This window comes from Myodes glareolus, chromosome 10, assembly GCF_982192425.1.
Source record: "Myodes glareolus chromosome 10, mMyoGla1.1, whole genome shotgun sequence".
In the NCBI taxonomy this organism is placed as follows: domain Eukaryota; kingdom Metazoa; phylum Chordata; class Mammalia; order Rodentia; family Cricetidae; genus Myodes; species Myodes glareolus.
Window position 1 is genome coordinate 87,341,289 of NC_142035.1, and position 18,122 is coordinate 87,359,410.

General features: G+C 37.4%; 1 protein-coding gene across 2 annotated transcripts in view; it reads right to left on the reverse strand.

Moving 5' to 3' along the window:
* Ckap5 (cytoskeleton associated protein 5) overlaps positions 1-18,122 on the reverse strand; it is a 93,303-nt gene that overhangs the window by 24,043 nt on the left and 51,138 nt on the right. For both annotated transcript variants that reach the window (XM_085696566.2, XM_048428214.3), the window contains exons 15-27: positions 17,768-17,878; positions 15,871-15,963; positions 13,648-13,833; positions 12,773-12,867; positions 10,056-10,113; positions 9,853-9,978; positions 8,244-8,383; positions 7,591-7,765; positions 6,475-6,588; positions 5,313-5,441; positions 4,299-4,493; positions 3,637-3,772; positions 1,713-1,801 (exon numbers count right to left, since the gene is read on the reverse strand). In XM_085696566.2, the coding sequence (XP_085552692.1) occupies positions 1,713-1,801; positions 3,637-3,772; positions 4,299-4,493; positions 5,313-5,441; positions 6,475-6,588; positions 7,591-7,765; positions 8,244-8,383; positions 9,853-9,978; positions 10,056-10,113; positions 12,773-12,867; positions 13,648-13,833; positions 15,871-15,963; positions 17,768-17,878 (1,647 nt within the window). The remainder of the gene's footprint in view (positions 1-1,712; positions 1,802-3,636; positions 3,773-4,298; positions 4,494-5,312; positions 5,442-6,474; positions 6,589-7,590; positions 7,766-8,243; positions 8,384-9,852; positions 9,979-10,055; positions 10,114-12,772; positions 12,868-13,647; positions 13,834-15,870; positions 15,964-17,767; positions 17,879-18,122) is intronic.

The following is an 18,122-nucleotide window of genomic DNA, read 5'->3' on the forward strand; positions in this document are numbered from 1 at the left end:
AGAGCATTACAGAAACCAAAGAAAGCATTTTACCTTATATTCCACCATGAAAGAGGATGATAAGTCACCAGTCTATTATGTTCTGCTACATAGACCAGGCTGGTCTTCAACTCACACACCTCCCACCTCAGCCTTAGACTTTGATTATATGTGTTCTATAAATGTTTTAAATTATATTATATGAATCGTTTTTAGTTATTGAGCTAAAAAGGTATATATATATAAATTGCTATTAATTCCAATTACTCTGGGTTGCAGACAATTTTTAGTTTTCTTCCTTGAAATCTTGAATAGTTTTTTGTTTTGTTTTGTTTTGGTTTTCAAGAGAATGCTTCCCTATGTAGCCCTGGCTGTCCTGGAACTAGCTCTGTAGACCAGGTTGGCCTCAAACTCAAGATCTTGAGGCCTGTCTCTGCCTCCCGAGTCCTGGACTTCAAGGCCTGAACACTGTCCAGCTCTACAATATTGTTTATATATTTAATATTAATGCCATTTGAATGAATGGCATTTAGTTGAGAAGATTCTATTTTTTCTCTTAGCATCTTTATTGTATCTCTACTGTAGTGAGTACTACAGCACTACTATACTATACAGTACTAAGGTACTGAATCAGTTTCTTTTTTTTAAAAAATATTTATTTATTTATTATGTATACAATATTCTGTCTGTATGTCTGCAGGCCAGAAGAGGGCACCAGACCTCATTACAGATGGTTGTGAGCCACCATGTGGTTGCCGGGAATTGAACTCAGTACCTTTGGAAGAGCAGGCAATGCTCTTAACCACTGAGCCATCTCTCCAGCCCCAGTTTCTTTAATGTATCCCTACTGTAGCGAGTACTACAGCACTACTATGCTATACAGTACTAAGGTACTGAATCAGTTTCTTTAATGTATCTCTACTATAGCAAGTACTACAGTACTATATTGTACTATATTACTGCACAGTACTATATTACTGTATAGTAATACTATAGAGTACTAAGGTACTAAATCAGTTTCTAAATTACTACAAATATTTTAAATAGTTAGTTTTCAAATATAATATGACTAAAATATTTTATGTAAGAAAAATGATGAATAGTAAATATGTGTAAGGTACAATTTGAATCTTACTGATGAAATCCTTATAAATGTAGCAAATGTTCCAGAATTTTTTTTAACATTGACATCATTCAGTCAAAAAACAAACAAGCGGGGCTAGAGAGATGGCTCAGTGGTTAAGAGCATTGCCTGCTTTTCCAAAGGTCCTGAGTTCAATTCCCAGCAACCACCTGGTGGCTCACAACCATCTGTAATGAGGTCTGGTGCCCTCTTCTGGTCTGCAGACAGGATATTGTATACGTAAATAAATAATAAACAAATATTTTAAAAAAAACAAACAAGCAAAAAAAAAAAGAAAAAACCCAGATCATTTATATAAAAGTGTTTTTAAAATAGTCATAGAATTTGGGGCTGGAGAGATGGCTTAGCAGTTAAGAGCACTGGATGCTCTTCCAGAGGACCAGGGTTCAACTCCCAGGAACCACATGGCAGCTTATAAATGCCTGTAACTCCAGTTTCAGGGAAACCAATCAAACAAACAAAAGTCACAGAAACTTCTATAAATACTAAATTTCCTATTATCAAGAGCAGTGATGTTCTTTCATATTGAGTGACTCAGTGTATGAAATTAAGACAAAAGAACTATATGAAGTATGCAGAGTTAACACACCTTTGCTTTGGAAGAAACTCCTGGAGCTTTAGCCTTTTTCATATCGGGCTTAGCTTCTAAGGTGCTGGAAACAGAATCTTCAACAGGGGCTTTGAGGGGGGAAAAGTATGTACTATGTTAAATTAGTATCACTTAATCTAGGTACATTAAACATATAATGATTAAAAAAATCCTCTGTAGTCTTAAATGTATCAATATATAAAGCATTTAAAGATATTTTTCCCCCTAGTCCTTTTTTTTCTCTTCAAGTATCTCTTTAAAGGTTGGGCATAGTGGCACAGGCTTGTTATTCTAGTACTTGGGAAATAGAGGCAGGGAGATTGGCTGCACATTTGAGAATATGATCTACATTGTGAAAGAAAGTAAGGGGATCAAAACTAAGAATATTTGGGAAAAAAAAAACCCTAAGAAACTTGTTATTTGGTAAGCTAATTAAGAAATTAAAAACAAAAGGCAATAATAGAAGTTTGGGGCACTCTGCTTGGGTGAGTAAAGTTATTTCTAGAAGCCACAAGTTAACCTAAAACAAACAGGTAATTGCCATTGTTCCTGGCAGTGGCCTAAGAGCTAGATTAGATCATAAAACTTTATGGGTAAAAACACTATTCAGATGCAAGATAAAAAGAAATCATGCTTGAAGTTAGCTGGAAGTGTCCTTCTTGTTAAATATTCACAGTGCTAGACACTGCTAAGCAGTTAGCTGGGTTAGCAAACTCACCAAGAGTTTAATCCACATTCTGGGTTTCAAGACAGTTAAGAGTTATATAAAGACTCCATCTCAAAAACAAACAAAACAAAACAAAAAAAGGAAAAGAAAGAATTTTTCAAGTAATTTTTGGAAAAAAATTCTTCTCAAGTATGTTTCAAGATTAATTCAATGAGTCTGCCTCTACCTTAACAATATTTAAACTTTAATTTTGAAAATTATATTAAAAATAACATAATTTTTTTACCAGATTATTACTTCTTTAAATGTAGGAGCTGCCATCACTGAAATTATCTTAAAAACAAGACTCCAATTAATGCTAACCCTGCTGTGCTTGATGTAAAATTTCTGATTCTACAGCACCAGCAAGTTTTACCCCATTAAGCAGAAAGAGATTATTCTGTTAAAGCAAGAAATCTAGAAAACAAATGGCTATGTTATAAATAGACTTTTTTTAAAAAAAATTATTACTATTATTTTATTTTTTGAGACAGGGCTTCTCTGTGTAGCTCTGGCTGCCCTGGAACTTGCTCTGTAGACAAGACTGGCTTTGAATAGATATCTACCTCCCAAGTGCTGGGATTAAATAAAGGCATGTACAGCAATCACCCAGCTATATTTTCAACTTTTAATATCATGATTATTAATCCCAGCACTTGGGAAGCAGAAGCAGGCAGATCTCTTTGAGTTCAAAGCCAGTCTGTTCTATGGATCGAGTTTCCGTACAAAGCTACACAGAGAAACCCTGTCTTGAAAAAAACACAAAAAACAGGATTGTAAGATAATTTTTGACTCCAGATATAGATCAGTGGTAGAATGAGAATTTAGCATGAGCCCCAGGTTCAACCTCTGGTAAGTCAAGTGGTCTGCACTCACGTGCGACTAAGCAGAATTTAAAACTGGCTAGACCTTGTGAAAAAAATCATTAATCTCCCAGGTTTCCTGTTGTTTAAGTACATTAAGTTAGATGTTCCCAACTTCTAAATAAAATAAAATGTCCAATGAAAGAAAGTAGCCATATAATTCTTGAAAGCAGTATTTGAACTACTATACCAAATATCTTTATGGCATAGAAAACAATCAACACACCTTTAGCACAGTTTCTCACATAAGTACTTGACAACTATCTGGAGGAAGAGGCGAGGAAATGAAATGCAAAGATTAACTAACAGGCTGGCTGTGTTTTGGGTTCCTTTAAGCTATTGTCAAAGTTATTACCTGGTGTAGGCTGGCATCTGGTTGGAGCTGACCCTCCCATTGGTTTGGACATTGTCTTAGCAGGTGCAGCGGGCTTGGATGGCATGTTAGCTTTGGCCTTTTCTAGCATAGCCAGTACCTGATCTTTAGAGGTTGGCTGTAAAGACAAAGCAAATCAAAGCTGACAACAATATACTCATACTGAGACTATTAACAGGTCTGCTACCAAATAAACACCTGAGCTCCTACTTTTGGTTTACCAATGTAGTAAAGGAGCCAGCACGAAGCACAAAAGTAGCATACATTATGAAGTCACACACAGTAACCACCATTCTAGAAGGTAACAATTTGCACTCCTGTAAGTCATCAGACTCTTCAGATCTACACTGCTAAACATTTCAATTTTACTCTCATTAGAATTTCAGATTAAAGCTGGGCAGGGGTGGTGCACACCTTTAATCTCAGGGGAGGCAGAGACAGGTGGATGGATCTCCGTAAGTTCAAGCCCAGCCTGGTCTAAAATCAAGCTTCAGGATAGAATGAGTTGTTACACAGAGAAATTCTGTCTCCAAAAACAAAACAAACAAAGGAATTTCACAGTGAGTTCCATGGAAGATGGTATGATCTTTTCTGTTTTTATAAATTAATTGGCTTTTAACACTGCTAGCCACAAGAACTAGTACCTTTAGTTTCCCAGTAGCCTTGGCCATTTTTTCATATCCTAAATGCATCATAAAGAACGGCAAAGCATCTTGGGCCTTCTTTCGCACATCTCCATTTCGATCTTCCAGACAAGAATATAGATGAGGGACACAAAGGATGAGGTCTGTGGGAGTGGAACGCAGGCTAGGTAGTTTCTCAGCCAGCCAGCCCAGAAGCTGCCAAAAGAAAAAAAGACATGTCAAATATTGTCAAGTGATTAAATACTATTATTAATGTCAGGCTTAAAGATTTTTGTTAGTCTCAGACACTAAATTGTTTTTTCTTCAGTATTAGGAGTGCAACAAGTCTTTAACCCTAGCACTCAGGAGGCAGGAGCTGGCTGGTTTTAGTGAGTTTGAGGTCAGGCTGGTCTACATATCTAGCTCCAGGACAGAGAAGACTACATACAGCGATCCAATCTCAAGTAATGCCTCCAGGAAAAAAAAAAGATGGGAGAGTGACTGCTGGCCTCCACATGTGCACACACAAGGAGAATGAATTAAAAAACAAAACAATGCAGACAACTCTAGGAATTTGGTATCATTTTTATTTACTTTTATAATAAGTTTATGCTCCAGTTCCCTGTCCCCGTTCCAGAGACCAGCTCTCATATGATAGCCCATGTGATCCTGGAATTCATTATGTAGACCAATCTGGCCTCAAACCTGTGCTGATTCCTCTTGCCTTAGCCTCTTAAGTACCAGGACTACAGGAGTAACCCACCATTGTTAGCTATAAAATAAATTTGTTAAATTGGGCTTAGTAGCACATACCTTTAATACCAGTAAGGCAGAGGCAGGTAGAACTCTTGAGTTCAAGGCCAGCCTGGTTTACAGAGTGAGTTCCAGGACAACCAGGGACACATAGAGACACCATTTCAAACTCCCACTTCCCCCGAGAAAGGTTATTTTAACCATGAATACATAGTTATTATGGAGGCCATTTAAAGAGGTGAAAGGTAAGAGTAAAACATATAAATTACTTATGGTACTAACCTCTTGCCTCAAGAAGGGATTTTCCTTTTTGAGTTCTTCAGAAAGATCTTCTCCCTCCAGCCACTCCTTCATGCCAGTTTGCTCTGCCCAAGCATTCACAGTTGCTAGGGCAGCAGCTCGAACGTTGTTCTGTGTTGGGAACAGAATTGGCAAAAATATCAAGTACAGTTTGGGGGTGGGTGGGTGAGAGGTGAACAATGGAGGTTTCTCCTAAGGTCTTGTGTACATACTCAACTATCTTTTCTGAGACAGAAACTAGTGCTGTCTCAAAAGACTTCAAAAGAAGGTGCAAATATAAAACACAAAATTGGAAGAAAACATCCTGTATTCTGTTAGACAAAATAATAACCTGGGCAATTTTTGTGTGTGTGTTATTTTTTTGTTTTCTGAGACAGGGTTTCTCTGTGTAGCTTTGGCTGTCCTGAAATTCATTCTTTGGACCAGGCTGGGCTCTGTCTCCAGAGTGCTTGACTAAAGGCATGTGCCACTACTGCCTGGCTAATCTGGGCAAGTATTATGGAAGAATAATAAACATATTTTGTTTTCTGAATCTATAGGAGTTTTTGTCATCTCCTAAAGAAAGAATTCTATGTTAGAGACTTCCAACTGTTAAGAATTAAGCTAACAATGTGAATATTTTATGTTTTAATATTGACTTGCAATTGTACAATAGATTTATAAACTGAAAAGAAAAATCTAATTTCTCAAATCAAGTGAATTATGTAAAAGTAAAGAACATTAAAATATTAAGCCTAGGGTTAAGAAAACAGAACAAAACACTTGCCGCCTTGAAAGGCACTTCAGTGAATTCTGACACTGTCCAATTATAAACAGCTCACTCAAGTACCAGAAGAGCATCCTGTAGTAGTTCAGGAGTAGGAAGGGTACAAGATCCAAAATTCATATTCTTATTCATTCTGTCAAAACTTTAAGCCAGGTGTGATGGCACACACTTTTAATCCCAGCACTTGCGAGACTGAAGCCGGAGACTCTGAGTTTGAGGTGAGCCTGGTCTACACAGAGAGTTCAAGGATAGCCAGGGATACATAAAGAGACCGTATCTCAAGAACAAAAAAATCAATTATGTGTACTCTAAAACAGAATTACCAAGAATGTGACTGGCTTATTATAGACTGGAAGTATGGTAGAAAGAGACTTTTACCTTGCTATCGCCAAGGACAGTAATGATAGGGATGCCTAAGTTCTTTACGTGTTGCTTGATGTTTGGACCCATGGCTACTGCCAGCTGCTGAAGGATATTCAATGTTTGTTGCACCTGAGGTAGAAAGAAAGATCCAACACAGGTTCAAACTGTAATCAAACTTACTTAAAATAGGTTAATATTATAGGATTCTGGACTACTTAAAAGACAGCAGTATTGTAACACAAATCTAATTGAATTATGGATAATTTTTAGCCTCTTATTTGGCACTGCACTTGTGTGCACAAAGCCACACTCAAAACACACTATATACATACTTTATATTTTTTTGAGATAGGGTATCACTATGCAAGCCTGGCTAGCCAGGGTGACCTGGAACTGACAGAGATATCTACCTGCCTCTGTCTCCTGAGTTCTGTGACTAAATGCATGTTCTACCATGCTTGGCAAAAAACAAAATTCTTTCAAAAAATGATAGTACTAGAATTTTATTCTATAGTTTAAAAGATATTGACATAAAGAAACAAAAATTAAAATATAGAAATTAGGGCCAGCAAGATGGAATGGTGAGTAAAAGTACCCGCCATTAAGGCTGACAATGTCAGTTCAGTCACAGAACCTGCAAGCTGTTCTCTGACCTCTATATGCACCCCCTTCCATACAAAGACAACAAATAAATACATTTTAAAAACAATTAGAAATTAAACAAAGCATTATGCTGCACATCTATAACCCCAGTACTGGGAAAAAAGTTACAGAATTGTGTGGTGTCTGAGCATAGTTTGGGAGACACAAGTTCAAGGCTAGCATGGATTACACAGTGGATCTCCATCTTAAAATATAAATAAGAAAAATGTGTGATTTGGCATATTTACAAAATTAAAAAAGTTCCACACAAAGTATTGAACACCTATAAACATAAATTCTGATATTTAAGAGAATTTAATTACTAAATTTGTGTATCTTGAGACACATTTAAAAAATATAAGGAATCTTTTCTGTACCTCAAAACAAATAACATGATCACCATTTTTGCTGGTGAAAGTTACAATGAAAATGAACCTTCTATAGCAGCAGGGAAAGGAAAAAAAGAGAAAAGACACATGGCCAACGTACCAAGATTTTATTTGAATCATTGAGCCGTCCCTTCAAGGCAGTAGGAAGTTCACCTATATTTGGCTGGATAAATTTTGCTTCATTGATAATACTTGCCACTTCATCTAGGCCTTCTTTCCTGATCTTCCAATTCTTGTCACCAATTTTAGATACCAATTCTGAAGTAACCTTGTCACTGTAAAACACAAGGCATAATTTTAATTATAGACTCCTAAAAGATAGTATCAAAAAATTCCCTTTACTGAATAAAAAAAAATGGCTAAGGTGTTAGTAATAAATCTGGATATACTAGTGCACAATTACAATCTTAGCAAGGGGAAGCTAAGGCAGGAAGACAGTAGGGTCAAGGCCAGTATGTATTATTTGAGACAGTGAAAGCCTGTCTCAAAAACAAAACAAAAAACAAAACAAACTAGAAAAACAAACAGTTGGGCTTGGTGGCTGACGCTCACACACTTTTAACCCTGCAAAGGCAGAAGGATCTCTTTTGGTTCAAGGCCAGCCGGGTCTACCATTAGGTGGACAGCAAGACCCTGTCTTGAAAACAAACAAAACAAAACAAAAAGATAAAAGAACAAACAAACACACACCTAAACCCAAACTCTGAAATAGTATAAAGAATAAAACAAACCATTTCTTATGGTAAAACTTACCTGATTTCTACCCTTGGCAAAAGATCAACAACATCATTGCCCCCATCATCTGGTTCGTCTCCATCATCTCCTTCATCTGTACCACTTGTGCTGTGCTTAGAAATTCCTCTGGTTGGAGTGGGAGGTCTTTGTCCCTGCATCTACAAACAAATGAATAAAACTAATGAACTTGAAGAATGACAGCAAATAGACTAAAGAAGGTGCCTATGTACAATATTCTTATTTTCTGGGATTAGGGAGATTGTTCAGCAGATAAGAGCACTGGTTGATCTTCAGAGGTCCTGAGTTCGCTTCCTAGCAACTACATGGTGGCTCACAGTCATCTACAATGGGATCTGATAGCCTGGTCTAGAATAAAGGTGTACATGCAAACAGAGCACTCATACACATAAAATAAATAAAATTTAAAAAAGTTTTCATTCTTTTATAATACTTGTTTTTGTTTAGTTGTTATGCTGGGGATAGAATCCAAGACCTTATGCATTCGAGCAAATGTTAAATATTTATATACAATATTGTAAAACATACTTTAATTGCTAGCTAAATTCTAAATTTGAGATAATCAAGTTATTTTTATGGAAAACTACTAGAACTTGGTTTCTCAAATCACTAAGTTGTCTTTTGACTTATATCTCTAAAACAAAAGAAAGCAAGCTCTGAACACTTAATCATGTTCAGTCTGAAAGCGACTCAAGAAAATCTAGTTTTTTTGGTTATTTTGTTTTTAATTAAAAACAGAATACATTAAAGTTGCATTTTGGTCAAATGTGGTAGTGTATGCCTATAATCCCAGCATTCAAGAGGCAGAGGCAGGAGGACTGCAGAGCAATTTCAGACGCACTAGGACTATCCTATTTTTTTTAAAAATTGCTTTTTAATGCATTTTTAAAAAATAGGTACAAGACCCATGTCTGACATTACAAATATATAAAAAGAAAATCACTCACTCAAAACCATAAATATTCATTCAGCTTTTCTTCATCACAAAGTCAGTTTCAATTTCTTATGAATTTTTCCATGTATACTTTATACACACACACACACACACACACACACACACACACACACACACACATATAAAATCAAACAAATATTTAGTCCTCATGCCTTTTAAAAAAAGATTTATTTTTAATCGTGTCTGTGTGTGTGTGTGTGTGTGCGCGCACATGAGCACGCAGTATGTAAACATGAATGCAGGTACTTGCAGGGTCCAGAAGAAGACCCTGGATATCCTTGAGCTAGAGTGACAGGTAGTTGTGAGCCATTCAACATGAGTGGTGCTAAGAAAAGAACTTGGGTCCTCTGGAAGAGCTCTTAACTAGTACTTATCTCTTTAGGCTCTGTTTCCCCCTGCCCCAGACAGGGTTTCTCTGTGTGTAGCTCTGGCTGTCCTGGATCTTAGGTTCTGTTTTTGTTGTTTGTCTTTTAGACAGAGTCTTACTATACAGCCCAAGCTGACCTTGAATGTTACTATAGCCTACAACAACAAAGCTCAGAGGACTGGAATCACATGTGTATGTACGCCACTAACCTTGGTTAAAGATTTATTCTTAACTAATGTGACAATCTCAAGACCACCCACAGATTGTACCATTTTTAGAATCTTTACCTTTTCAAACTCCGCATCGATCTGGGATAGGAGGGCAGGCTTCTCATCCTCAAAGAACATTCTCAAAGAAGGACCAACATAGAGATACATCACGCCAAGCAAGGTAATGGCAGAAGTCCTCACAGCCTGCCAGAGAAAACAGTGAGACTTTGCAGAGCCAAGCAGCAGCTACAATGCTTCCACACATGCTGGGGTGTACTCACTGGGTTCGTTGCAGCAAGAGCAGTCTTAACATTGCTAATGAAAGCTTTGACATTCAATCTAGGAAAAAACAAAACATTTAGAACTTACAACAAATGAGATCTTCAAAATATTCAAGAACGTACAAAACCAGATTTAAGGTTTGAGTCCCACTGGAAGAGTCCTCGGGTCTAAAGTCCTCTTTCCTAAAATTAAAGCGAGATTTAAATACTATCTACACACTGATTAATCCCACTATGTTTAATTCCAAAATCCACTCTTAAAATTTTTAAAGATTTATCATCAGTGTACATGCATGCATTGGTGATGCAGGCCAGTAGGAGAGGCCAGATGAGGACTTGGTTAGATCTTCTGGAACTGCAGTTACAGGCAGTTATGAGCCACACAACCATGGGTGCTAGGGATTCAGGTCCTCTGGAAGAATGCTCTTTAACTGCTGAGTCATCTTTCCAGGACAGAGGACCAATTTTGCAGAGTTTTTCCTTCTACTTTTATGTGGTTTTGAAGGACTGAACTCAAGCCATCAGGACTTACCTGCCTAAACCATCTTATACTGGTATCCTACATCTAATACTAAACTCTCTCCAGAACTTCATACACATATCTGCCTTGGTCACATTTCAATTTCTATGTCTAGTAGACATCCTACAAATACACCAACTCCCAAACTTATGCCTTCCAGGCTTCTGTAACTCATTTCAAACCCACATTTATTCTCCCAGCTCTTCAGGCCATCCTTAACTCCAGAATCATTCTGATTCAATATCCTATACAGATCTACTTTCAAAATATATCCTTAAGTATAGCACTTTCACTTCCATAATCTATATGCAAACAACTATTTCTCTCTCTCTCTCTCTCTCTCTCTCTCTCTCTCTCTCTCTCTCTCTCTCCCCACCCCCCCACTCCCCAGAGTTTCTCTGTGTAGGCTTGACTGTCCTGGAACTCAGAGACCAGGCTGGCCTCCTTCACAGAGATGCTTGCCTTTGCCGCCGGAGTGCTGGAATTAAAGGCGTGCGTCACTACTGTTTCTTACAGCATTATCTGAACAACGTACTAAGTAGTCTCTCTGTGTTTTACTATCTGCCTTTTGACTTCAGTCAGATATTCTTCTGTCAAAGCTTTCTACATACAAATGCTTGCAGTTCTGGGGAGTGAACCCAGAACCTCATACATGCTTGATTCTATCACAAAACTACATTCTAGCCCTGCTTAAAAATACTTCTTTGTTTTCCCAATTTATTCAAAATGTTGAGGCCCTAGACGTCTTGCTCTCTTTCCTTCTCCAGTATTATTTCCTACTACTTTTTAATCACATTTTACTTTAGCTATACTCTGAAAAGCACATACTAGTCACTACTTTTAATTTTGACACAATATCTCACTATGTAGCCCTGGTGGGACTTGAACTCACAGCAATTCTGCTTGCCTCTGCTTCTGTCTTTTGTGTTATTAAAGATGCATGCCACCATCCCTGGCCTTTATTGCAGCATTTTGTAAGCTAATAAGTAGAAGTTACAGCAAACAAACAAACAGACAAACAAACAAACACACCAGAACAAGAAGGCACACAGAAAGAAATGTAATAAATAATATAGCATCTATACCCTTTCCCTTAATTCAGAATATCTTGGCATTGGCAATTTCCTAGCTATGATGTTAAGCTTTCTACGCTTTATTTTCGTCAGAGAAAAAATAAAGGTATATGAAAATTCCTCTAAAAAGTCTTGCATAGAACTAGCATACACTGACTGTTTCAGCATAGAAAGCTGTGGCAGGAGGGCTTAAGTAATTCCAGGAATCTGAGACTACCCAAGGCAACACTGTAGGCCCAGTGAGGTGGTTTGGAGGGAATAGGTGTTTTGCCATTAAGGATGGTGACATGAATTTAATACCCAACAGCCACGTGGTGAAAGAACCAATTTTTGTAAGATACTATTTGACCTTATGTCCTGTGGCATGCACACATGAATGTGCATGCACACCAACTCCCAACACAAGAAGTATAATTAGTAGGCCTAAATATAATTACAAAATAATCAATAAGTATGTTCATATAAAAATGGCAGGGCATTTAAACAATTAAAAATTTTTATTGTAGGATTTAATTCAAAAAAGAGCCCTTTTAGGCAATAAATCTGTGTAGTAATTTTGAAACGTTAACTTTCAAAACTACATACTTGAAACTATGACAGTTTTCTCTGTGACAGCTATTAACACTTAAGGAAAAAATAACTTAGGGACTGGCATGTGGCACTATGATAGAGCATTGGCCTACCATGATCAAGGCCCTGGGTGCAATCTCTAGAACGTCTATTAAGCTAAAGGACTTACTAGACCTCTGCTACCAAGCCTAAGGATTTGAATTTGAGTTCCCATGACTCACATGATTGAAGGACAGACTAATTCTTAAACGTTGTCTTCAGACTGTCATATGTACTTACCTCATGGCATATGCTATCTGCACCTCCCAAGACAGAGAAACAGACATAATCCTGAATAATTTATATATATTAATCTATGTATACTCTTCTTTTAGTAGATATTAAAATGTAGACTACAAGTCAACACAGATATTTCAGAACAAATGTGCTTTGCTTTTATGTAAATTAGACAACGAATTCTAGTTCTTCAGAAATAAGCACAGATAGTGAAAAAAAAATTAACACTAGAGACTCGGCAAAATATTTAATTATATTCCACTTTTTTCCTGACTTACCCAGAAAAACCAAATTCTTTTATTGCATTTGATAGCCAATTTAGAGTTTCTGACTGATTTTTAGGATTCTTTTGTAAGAAGGCCATTGACATCACCTGAAACAATGGAAAACATGATTAGACCTCCAATGTGTCTCATATTTCTACAGAAATGAACCAAGGCTCTAAGGCATATATGTATCAAATATGATTTTTATCAGGTAGTAACTATATGAAGCTATGAACAGAAGATGTAATTTACCCTAAAAACCAAGGTGACTATTTTTAATAATTTCATTTCTATATTTTTATTTTATGTTTTACCTGCATGTATGTGTATGTGACGGTGTATGATCCACTGGAACTGGAGTTACAGGTATGAGCTGTCATGTAGGTTCTGAGTACTGCACTCAGGAAGAGCAAGCAGCTAGTCTTCTTAACTACTGAGCCATCTCATCGGCCCCAGAGGTGACAGAATTTTAAAAGCATTCCTGTTTGAAACTTTTCATTTACTGATCATTTTGAATTACTATTTTTTTTCAAGACAGGGTTTCTCTGTAGCTTTGGAGTCTATCATGGAACTAGCTCTTGTAGACCAGGCTGGCCTCCAATTCACAGAGATCCACCTGCCTCTGCCTCCCAAGTGTTGGGGTTAAAGTTGTGTGCCACCACCTTTCAGCCTGAACTATAATGTTTTTTGAGAAAACGAATGTCATCTTCTATAGTAAGTTGCAGGACAACCGGGGTTACACAATGAGATTCATCTCAAAGACAACACCAAAAGAACCCCACAGCATAAAACAACTTTACCTAAGAATTACCTGTGATTGGCAGACATAAATTAAAATTTGGAAAAATCTGGGACAGTGGAGGGAAAGACAGTTCTGTGTAACTAACCTGTTCAGCTGTCCATGGCAACATACATGCTTCAGCTATTGCTGTCAAAGCTTCTTTTGCATTGTTCCCACATTTCACATCTCCAATCTTGTCTACGAGACCATCTAATACAATCTGAGCAGAAGTTTTAGAAAAATTTCCCTTTTGGGCAACCAAGGCAACTATGTGAAGCTTCATCTGCATCACCTGAGCAAGGATAAATATCAGAACATTATGAGAGACAATGACATTCAGCTCTTGACTCACATAGCAACTGGAAGATGTAATATCTGCAAGGATAATCAAATGATAATCAAAATTTTAAACAACTAAAATCATTTTTATCCCTTGTTATTATACTAGCTACCTGACAATGAATACAGGGGAAAAAATACATGCCACTCAATGTTTTAAAATATGAAAACTTGGGCTGCAGAGATGGCTCAGAGGTTTAAGAGCACTGACTGCACTTCCAGAGGTCCTGAGTTCAATTCCCAGCAACCACATGGCGGCTCATGGACATACTCTCAATCAGTGGTTAACAACCTTTCTAATGCTTCCACCCTTTAATACAGTTCATGCTGTAGCAACCTCCATCATAAAATTATTTTCATTGGTACTTTATAATTCTAATTTTGCTACTATTGTGAATCATAATGTAAATATCTAATACGCAGGATAGATGATATTCGACCCCTATGAAAGGTTTGTTTGATCCTCAGGGGGTTGTGACCCACAGGTTGAAGACCACTGCTCAAAATCTGGTATTGCAGAACTATTACCATTGAGTCATTTAAAACTGAGTTATAGTCTTAGCCGGGCGGTGGTGGTGTACACCTTTAGTCCCAGCACTCCAAAGGCAGAGGCAGGAGGATCTCTGTGAGTTGGAGGCCAACCTGGTCTACAAGAGCTAGTTCCAGGACAGGCTCCTAAAGCTACAGAGAAACCCTGTCTTGAAAAAACAAGATATAAAAACAAACAAACAAACAACAAAAAACTAAGATATACAGTCTCAATACTGTTCTAAAATATCTTCACATAATTTTTTGTTAAGTCATATGTGGTAGTGCACACCTATAACCAATCCCAACACTCAAGAACCTGCGGTGGGGTCCAACATCCAGGTGTGGCAAGAAGAAAGAGTCTGAGAGGGCAGTCCTGCTGGCCTATTGGTACCCAAAGCAACACCCTACCTGGTCAAGCCTTTCAAATGCCATTGGCTGAAGGAGGTTCCCCATCAGGGGACAACAGTTTTCAATGCCAGTCTGAGGTACATGATAAGAGTCTATCTCAAAAAATAAATAGGATTGGGGAGACGCCTCAGGTGGTAGGCAAAATGCTAGCTGCACAAGATGAGAACCTGAGTTCAATTCCAAGTATCCATGTAAATAGTCAGGTATAGTAGTGAATGCTTATGAGCTCAGTGATGGGGAGGCAAAGGCATGGGATTGCTGGAGTTTGCTGGACAGACAGCAAATTCAGTGAGCCCCAGCTCTCAGTTAAGGTATATGTATACATATACACACAATAAATAAAAATTCCTTACTACGGATCTAATATAGAAAAATATTGGCTAAAATCAGGCATTCTTTCACCCATCTTTCAGAATATTCAGCTTCTGTGAAGATACTAAGGTGATAACAGAGAGAGGGAGTGATCTATGGAACATAGAAAAAACGGAGGTGGGTAGGCAGGTAGCAAACACAGACTAACAAGATGCCAAAAATAAGACATACATATTCTAAAATTATTTACCATGAAGTATATGTTATATACACCTAGTAATAAATCCTGAATCACTTTAAAAAATCATTTTTTTAATTATTACTGCGTGCATGTCATGGAGCATATATCAGTTCTCTACTTCTACCATAGGTTCCAAGAAAAAGATCAGGTCATCAGACTCGCATGGCCAGTGCTTTTGCCCACTGTATCATTTCATTTCTTTTTCTTATTTTCTTTAATTTTTCCAGACAAGGTCTCACTATATAGCTCTGGCTGTCCTAGAACTCACTATGTAGACCAGGCTGGCCTCCAACTCACAGAGATCTGCCTGACAACTGCCTTCTGAGTACTGGATTAAAGGCGTGCACCACCACTGCCGGTGTTTCAGTTTTCTAAACATCTCCTTACACTCATTTTTTTAGAATAATCATACTCTTAACCTCCTAATTACACAGATTGTCTCATACAATGCTATGATAAAAACTAAGTAAAAGATAGTAATGTACAACTTAAAAATACCTGAAAATTAGTTTCCTTCCATCCAGGTTTTTTGGCTAGCATCCTCACCAATGCCTGGCATGGCATTTCAGTTCGCTCCATTAGTTCAACAGCCTATAAATAAAATAAGAAAGTCAGAGGGTTAAAGTCCCAAGTAAGGGGTAGATCCTAAAGTCAAGTATGTGGCTATTTATGAAAAAGGAACAGAACTCAAGCTGGGAGAGTTACAGAGGGAGCTCAGTTAGCTCCCACTGTGTTTCAGTTCCTAAGCTAGGTACTTGGAGAATGGCTGCTGTACTATCAATCATTTTCTTAAAATTCACATTGTTTCATTTCCCCAATGTATGCTATTATCAGTGCAGCAGGATGAATATTACCTTTTAAAGATGCACAAGTTCAGGTCTGAAGTACAGAAGTAGAAGATATAGGGATAAAAGGTTCCTGTCTCAAATTTCACATTCCTTTCTCTACATCTCTCCCATAGGGTCACAATGACAGGATATGCTAAAATGAGCTATCACGTATCACTCCTGTCATGGCTATCCTCGGCTGTCAATTTGACAACATCTGGAATTAACTAAAGCCCAAGCAGCTGTGCACATTTGTAAGGGATTTCTTTTTTCTTTTCTTTTTGAAACAGGGTCTCTCTATATAGCCCTGGATAAAATATACCATGTAGACCAGGGTGACCTCAAACTCAGAGAGCCACCTGCCTCTGCCCCCTGACTGCAGGAATTAAAAGTTTACACCTGGTTTAAAATTTTTTTGTTAGTTTTTTTGAGACCGCATCTCACTATGTAGTGTGAAGGATTAATTAATTAAATCACTTAAATTAATTAATTTAATCATCTTAATTAAACCATTTAAACCGGGAAGACTCCCATTAGTCCAGATCTTTGAGATGGAAGATCTACCCTTAATCTGGGTCCCAAATTCTGCCAGCAACCTATATAAAGGACATAGAAGATGGAAACTCTAGTTCTCAGCTTGCTTGCCCTCATTCTCATTGCCACATTCATTTGTTCACTAAAATTAGCGCCTATTTCTTCGAGATTCCAGCATATAGTCAAGACCAGCTAAGACACCTAGCTTTGTGGATTGAAAATCTACTAGATTCCTGGACTTTCTGTTAGTAGACAGACAGTCCTTGTTAGACTATCTGAATCACAGATGGTAAGCTACTCTAATAAATCCTCTGTGTGTGTGTGTGTGTGTGCGCGTGTGTGTGTGCGCGCACGCATTGACACATATCCTATCAGTTCTGTTCCTCTGAAGAAACCTAATACAATTTCAAAAGTTTGGACGGTTCTTCATACCAATATATAATGTGTTTTGTATTAACAAATCATGATGACAAAGGATCAAGTACAGAAACAGACAAAGACTTAGTCTATTTTAAGTGGCAAGCTCTGTTTGCTTATTACATTTAATAACAAATAGCTTAAAAGTTCATCTAAGCCTTATGATACACAATAAGAACCTAATTTTCTTTAAAAAGTAATAAGTTTCAAGGTTAGAGAAGTCAGAATTTAAAAGGGTGTTGAAAGATAACCACTAGGGTTATGGAGAGATGGTTCAGAGGTTAAGAGAGTTGTTCTTCCAGTGGACCTGAGTTCAATTCCCAGCAACCACATGGTGGCTCACAGCAATCTGTAATGGAATCTGGAGTCCTCTTCTGGCCTACAGGCATACATGCAGTCAGAGCACTGCATACATAATAAATTAATAATAGACAAATCTTAAAAAAAAAAAAGATAACCACTAACCAGTTACAAAACAACAAAAAGTCCATTCTCATCTTAAGTTTATACTATGAAACATTTACTATTTATAAAACACAGTAATTAATTAATTTGGCACTTTCATTGCTTCTACATGATCTAAATTTTACACTCTTATTCCATCCTTGTCCATGTACCTTTTGGAACTCTTCCATGCAGGCTAGCCTTTCCTTCCAGTTGCTACTGTCTAGAAGCTGAATACAGGTTGGGGGAAGAACAGTTGAAGCCTTTTCTTCACACACTTCCAACTGCAAGACGGCAACATCATAATGAGAAACTATTTAAGGAACCAAATGGCACAAATAGAAAAGTTACCCAGTCAAAATTAACTACTAGTACAGGTACACTATAGCATCTGAGTCTTCTTCCATAAAGAAAATTCTAGTCAAGAAAATATCTACCAGCAGCTAAAAGATACCGATATACTGTATGTTAAAGAATTCAGCAGTCCCTCTAAGGCTTTAACTTCCTATGGTTTCTACTGTGTAATAC